The sequence below is a fragment of the Camellia sinensis genome, chromosome 8 (assembly GCF_055761805.1).
Source record: "Camellia sinensis isolate YWXY chromosome 8, ASM5576180v1, whole genome shotgun sequence".
Classification (NCBI taxonomy): Eukaryota; Viridiplantae; Streptophyta; class Magnoliopsida; order Ericales; family Theaceae; genus Camellia; species Camellia sinensis.
Window position 1 is genome coordinate 33,259,143 of NC_138968.1, and position 6,788 is coordinate 33,265,930.

The 6,788-nt window shown below is 35.8% G+C and overlaps 1 protein-coding gene across 2 annotated transcripts; it reads right to left on the reverse strand.

The window, feature by feature from the left end:
* Window positions 1–854: 854 nt before the first annotated feature.
* On the reverse strand, window positions 855–6,788 carry LOC114281681 (putative aminotransferase ACS12). Of its 2 annotated transcripts, XR_003635984.2 has the most exons (5): window positions 6,193–6,754; window positions 5,971–6,111; window positions 3,487–3,647; window positions 2,076–3,353; window positions 855–1,891 (listed from the first exon to the last, which is right to left on the reverse strand). XR_003635984.2 is itself a non-coding variant. In XM_028224237.2 (4 exons), the coding sequence occupies exons 1-4, from the start codon at window positions 6,640–6,642 to the stop codon at window positions 2,501–2,503; spliced, it is 1,605 nt and encodes a 534-aa protein (XP_028080038.2). In that variant the 5' UTR covers window positions 6,643–6,788; the 3' UTR covers window positions 1,938–2,500. The 2 variants fall into 2 exon arrangements, 1 of the variants encoding a protein (XP_028080038.2); XM_028224237.2 differs by lacking the exon at window positions 855–1,891 and having other exon boundaries at window positions 1,938–3,353; window positions 6,193–6,788.

Consider the following 6,788-nt stretch of genomic DNA (forward strand, 5'->3'; position numbering starts at 1 on the left):
ATGTTTTTAATTTTTTTTCTTAGTCACGGAAGTAAATTTATTTATTTACAAAGAGAGCTAAAAACAAAAGAAAAATACATAAAGGGTATAATTGTCTTTTTATTGTTAACATTACGGTGTTAATGTTACATTTTAGTCCAAAACTAAAATACTCCTAATAATAATACGATGAAAGACGTATTAATGTTTACATTAACCATGTAAATGTTTCATGATGTGAACATTTACACTGTCGATGTGAACATTTATATTATCAAATTTATTTAATGTGAATGTTCACATCACCAAGTTATTAAGAGTTTAAAAAATATTTGTGAGAATAAAATAATTCATAAAATAACGTAAATATAAGAATTAAGATTTGGTGAATCAAATGTATAAAATAATAAAAGTTATTAAAATATAAGAATATCATATAAATTAATTAGGATACAATTATTTGAAAGAAAATTTTCTAATAGATTTCCCTTTTTTATTCATTACCCAACAATGTCACCTAAAACACCGCTAGCTTAGAATTGCTTTATATATATTTTTAAAAAATTTATTTATATTCATCAATCGCATAATAGGTTAAATTCACTTGTATGAATATACTCCACCTATATGCAATAAATCGCAAATTACATTTATTGATTAAATCTAAGACTATGTTTAGTTCATAAATTTGAATAAAAATTTAAAAAGAGAAAGAGAAAAAAATATATAAAATATAAATAAAATATAATTGTATTTCATTCATATTTTACTTAACTTTTTTCTTTTTCTTTTCAAATTCATACCTAAATCCATTAACCAAACACAGGATAAGGGTTTTATGCCCAGTGAAATTAGGAACATGAGACCATTAAAAATTATATCCGAAAATGCAGCTTTTATATCCAACCTTTAGTCAATGGGTCACAAATGTTATATTGTTTAACAGTGTTCATACAAATAAGGGCCTGGGTTGGATTGAGAGAGCATGTGAAGCTAATCAGAAAGACATAAATATGGTGCAGCAGTTAGGATGTAGGGGGTTTAGTAGAAAACGTTTCTAATCCATATATATGGCTAGTATATATATATATGTACAATGCATGTTAGAATCTGGCTGTGGACTTCTAAATTTTGACTCTCAATGGTTGAGAACTCACTCTTGGCAGCACATCGAAACCGAAAGCAAATCAGATAACCAGTTTCTGTTCCATTCATTTGGGAGGAAAAACCAGGAACACCTAAAAAAGACTGAAAACCCACCACCCCAACAATTCATCCAGCTGCATCACCTCCTCCAGTCAAGCTTGTTGCCTTGGTTCCCTTCAAATGGGAGGAAAAGCCTGGAAAACCGTTTCCCTGATTCCCCCAGACACCACAAGAAGCAGAATTCAACTCCCACCACAAAAGCTCATTGCCTCTCTAGAAAATGATGATGATGAGCATGGTAGTTGTGGTGATGGTGTTCCTAGTGAGGAGATTTTGGAACCAGGTCTTGAAGCATTCGGTTTTGTAACAGATGAATCCTTTTGCTCAGAGCTCCATCTCCGCTAGCCAATCATCTTTTATCAACTGCGGCTGCTTCTGATGCTGTTCACCAGCAGCAAACCCCTTCTTCACCGGCTTCTGAATCTGAAAGCAGCATGAGCAGCTATACAACAGGAACAAGCAGCCCAGTTGGGGCATCTTTGTCACCCGATTCAAGCTTAATTGAAAAGCTTGGCTGCCTAGAAAAACTCTTCTAATACTCCAATGGAAGTACAAAGTACAGATTATGATCAAGAAAGCAATTCGAGTGTCACAGCAAGGCCAGCAACACTAGGAGAGGTAATAATGATTAGTCGAAGAAGTTACCAAAGGAAAGCTGTTCAAACTCTGAGACAGAACCTCCCAATGGTAATGTTTTGATTAAAACCTGCACAGAAATGGCTTCCATAATGATAAAACCAGAGGGCACAATATGAACAGAAGCAAGATGTCATAAAAAGCAAAAGATCAAAAATCTGCATCCATTGATTCCGTTTTTACATCCTAGTGACATGAAATAACAATCATATGCACAAACACCTGTTATGCATATGGTATTTGAAAGTACTAACATGCTTATCTGATTGTAACAATGGCAGGAGTTTATGAAGAATGCAGTTCGGTGCCGCATCTTTGGAACTAACAATGGGACTAGAAGATTGCAGAGAAAGTGGAAGAGGCACATACAACTGAAACTGATGTAGGAAACTGAGATCTTCCTGCCTTACAGTTCAAAATCACCGTAAAATTATCTCTCTCCATCAACCATCACTTTGTAGATTGTCACTTTTCAATGCCGAGTCATGAGAATGTAAATATTTTATTTAGAAGTTCTGTAATGAACGAACGAATTTCAATAACCACCATGAACAAATTTCAAAATCTGCAAGGGCTCCGACATAGTAATGCTGGCACATCTACTTCAATCAAACACTCTAATCGTGATTTCTCATAGAGCAATGTCATCATATCTTAAACTCCACAAGTTCAAGGCACTTCAAGTATGTGTACAAATTTCTATGACCTTACTAATTCGTTCCATAACTATGGGAATATCATTTTCCGATAATGTAGTGAAACAACACCTGAACCACCCTGGTTCAATGCAGTGGCAAGCTGACCCAGGAGTTACGTTGATCTTCGCTATGCTCAAGAGTTTATCCCATAATTCAATCTCCCCTTTCTCATTGTAAGGTCGAATTAATTTGCTCATATTAGCCCAGCAGTATAAACCCCCACTGCTATTTGCACACTCAATCCCTAATTGATTCAAACCTGCCACAAACAAATCATACAATGATCGTATCCTCTTTCTATTGATATCAATGTATTCCTGCATGAATTGCATATCTGACAGCATTGAAATTAGTAGCCGTTGGGTTGGAGCCGAAATTGAAGAAAATCTCGCCAACCTTTTGGAAGCTGTCAAAACATTCTCATTTTGGGAATAGATAACCCCAACTCTAAATCCTGGGAGGGAAAAATCTTTGGATAGCCCATATATTATATGAACCCGGTTCTTGTCAAAATCTTCAGAGTCAAGAATTTCTGCCATGCTTACAAAGTCTTCGCTTCCATAGGTGGACCCTGCAAATATTTCATCAGATATGATATGGATGTTCTTATCTCTGGCAAAGTCTAAGAGGTTGTAGAGTGTTTCCCGAGTCAGCAGATTGCCAACAGGGTTAGAAGGATTTGAGAAGATAATTCCACGAACTTTTTGTCCCCTTTTTCTTGCTTGATTGAATGCTTGTTCAAGAGCTGTGATACTTAAAATGAAATTGTCGGAGCTACGACAGTGAACAGGTATTAGCTCTACTCCTGTTCGCCACTTTATATCCCTATCAAAACTGCAGATAGATTTTCTGATTAAATTTCACAAAAATTATCTTACAATGAAATAATACGATGAAAAATTGTTTATCAATTGATGTTTATACATGAGTAAAATAGATTATTTTAAAATCAGAAGATTAATATTACCCTGGGTAGTATGGTGTGGGAATGAGAAATGCATTCCCCTGGTCTGCCAAACAAAAGCAGAGTATCTCGATTGCAGGAGTCGCACCAGATGTTAATACTAGTTGCGATGAGTTAAAAGATACTGCTCCTCCCATTACCCGGGACATGAAACCTGCCACAGCCTGTAAAATTGACTAAAAGTTGTAAACAAAGTGCAATTCCACAACATGCTTGGCTGATTATTTTATGTGATTAAAACAGTGATAAACTAATAAAAATTCATAGGCTTCAAGTTTTTTCTTTTCTTTTTAAAAGAAGTTAAACTAGAAAAGGAATGCAATGAAAATGAGAGGAATCTTTAGGAAGTACAACTATTTCTAGCACACTGCTACCCTGAACATACACATATATAACAATCAGAGACAAAAGTTGACAACTAGCTTTTCCTTTTCAAGTAATGAAACAAACCCAAAGGATCCTCTGATGCATTAAACACAAAGGATTCTTCTCTTTTTGAAACGAGTGTTCCCATACTTAACGAGATTCCACATTGTTAACTCTGAAGTTAATCGATAGGTGTCACAAATGTATGGTGACCTCCACTCTTTCTTCCACAAAGTTGGATCCCCACCCTCAAACAACAAATTTAAAACCCAAAAAAATCAAAGAATAAAAAACACAGAAGGAAAAAAGTGAATAAGTCAAATACCTATTTGCTCGAGACGGTAAGATAAGCCTCAATTTGGTTGCTCCCAAAGTTTATACAAACGGATAGGTTACTATTAGTATTAATTAATGACTCTACAAGTCTAAAAGCTCCCATGCATGTGCATGAAGCAGAAGAAGGTGAACTTATGATTACTATCTTAGAAGAAACACATAAAGGCAACCAAAGACGCTAACAAAGTCCACAAGCCATTAGCTTTATATATTTCATGTGAATTAATGACAAGAAAACTAAGCTCCTTGTCCACCAATGATACCTATATTATCTACTCCTTCCTCTCATGGGGATTACAACAATTCATGAATATCATTTATCAACATAAATAATAAGAGGGCTGCTGAGCCTGCTTATACATCACTATATTATTTCACAGAAACTATTCATCTCCTATGTGGTTCCTAATGTGGCATGGGGGGTCCCAATATTTTTTAAATCAAGTAAATTACTAGTTTGTTAGTTATATGGATGAAAAAACAATAATGTCATCTCTTTTACACGAAAATGTATACTTTACTTCGTTTATGTTTGGGTTTTTGCACCATTTGCATTAGTTTCAGTCCATTTAACATTTACTAAACGGCAGGTCAGTGTCATTATGTCAAAACTGTGAAGCTTATTATATTTTTTTCAATCCTTAGGGGATGTCAATATAATTTACCCCTTTAAATATGATGGGTCCCACATACACACATGGCATTTGTTGCATTGATACAAGCAGTCAGTAATATAAATTGATGAAATACATTCAGTGCTAAATAGCATTTCTCAAATGATAATCATGTTGCAACTTTAATATTTTTCATGTTAAAACAATTTATCTATTTTTCATTTAACTACAGCTCTTCTGTGCCTTTGTTTTTTAGCTTGTCCCCCAAATCCCAGATAATCAGCCCAGATTGTTGGACAATCTCACAAAACACTGAGACAACAGAAAATGACATCCAACAAAGTTCAAACCAAAGTTGCCTGAAAAAACACTCATTTCATCTTTCCTGTGTGTGCGTGCACGCGCATGGTTGTGTAGGTGAGCAGCGAACTTCATTAAGGCTACAACAGCAAAGAGAAGTTGGCCCTTTCTTTTTCTCTCCCTGCTGATTAGTGAAAGAAAATTGGCAAAAAAGGTACAACAAAGTGGAAAACTTTGTGAGGGCTACATAAGTGTGGATCACCCAAAAGTAATTGTGACTCTAAAACATCATATATAATTCATCTCGATGGAAATAAAAAAATAAAAAAATTACTAAATCTATCCCTTTTTATCAAATATTTAAGTTGGATTCTCCAACAGCGTAGCCAGAAAAATAAAATTGTAATTGACTATTGAAATAAATTTTCTAGCTAAGCTTTTGATGAACTAACATAATCAGATGTTTCATCAATCTATAATGAGATTCAAAAAATTACATTTAAAGTCAACCCTCGCCAAATAACAGTTAAACATTTCATTTGGGTAGTGGCGTGGAGGCATATAAATTTATTCCTGCTAATTTATCATATCATTCACTTCACAGATCTTATGGCAAGGGAAGCTTGTACAGTAAGTAGTCAATGTACTGTCGAAAGAAGAATTACAATAAACTTGTTCAGCAAACTAATATAATCTTGTCATTATATTACTAAACTGAAAGCTCCTGATTAGTTTGTATCTACACCAATATTTTCAATAATCATACCTACCAACAGAGCATTTTAACTGTTACATTTCAAGAAGTAAAGTTGCAAATCAAAACACAGAACCAAATCAGATATTCAATTAATAATAATCATTAACATCTTACCTCTTTTAGTTCTGGCATTCCATCGAACGGTTGGTATGTCGCAATTCCACTAATGCCCAAACTCCCACTTCCTCCTCCTCCTCCAAGTATAGAATCATTGAAATTTTGCGAAAACCACTTGTCAATCAAATCCAGTGATAGCTATAACCACAAAAACAATCAAATCAAATCAAATCCAAAACCAATACAATGAAAATTAAAAAAAGAAAAACAAAAACATACCCTATTTTCTGATAATCCGAGCTGAATGATACCATTTGGATTCTTCAACGAATCGTAAGAATCTTCAGAAACCCTATCCAATCCAATGTAATAGGGCGAATCATTAGGCTTCGCAATCGGACTAGCCCTAGAAGATATGTTAGCCTGCCCTATCGATCCACGGCTCAACAAATTAGACCGCGACGCAGTCCGAGAAAGCTCGGCGAGGTTGGATGAGGAAGGTGACGACGGCGGCGGAGGAGGAGGAGAGCGGTGGCGCTTGAGGTGGAACTGGAGGAAGTAGAATAGGGCACAAGGGATCAGAGACCCCAAGATTAAGCCACCCCTACCTTGAACTACCCCTTGTAAGGGCACTATGAGTCTCATACCTGTTCCTCCGCCGCCGCCGGAGGGGGAGAGGGGTCGGCGGGAATCGTCTTCAGATTCGGGGGGAGGCCGGGATTGGGTCATAGGAGTCGCCAGAGTCCGGTGGCCTGCGTCTAGAGGTTGGTCTTGGAAGCTCCAAAGTGTGGGAGAGTGAGACAGAAATGGGTTTTTTTTTTTTTTGTTTTGTTTTGTTTTTTCTAGGGTTTGGTTTTTTTTATTTTATTTTAAAT

Excerpts from the sequence above, each read along its gene's own strand:
- LOC114281681 (XM_028224237.2), bottom strand. The coding sequence starts at position 6,642 with ATGACCCAATCCCGGCCTCCCCCCGAATCTGAAGACGATTCCCGCCGA. Across the intron at positions 6,112-6,192 it reads TCGGATTATCAGAAAATAGG|CTATCACTGGATTTGATTGA; the intron begins GTATGTTTTTGT and ends TTGTGGTTATAG. Across the intron at positions 3,648-5,970 it reads GAATGCCAGAACTAAAAGAG|GCTGTGGCAGGTTTCATGTC; the intron begins GTAAGATGTTAA and ends TCAATTTTACAG.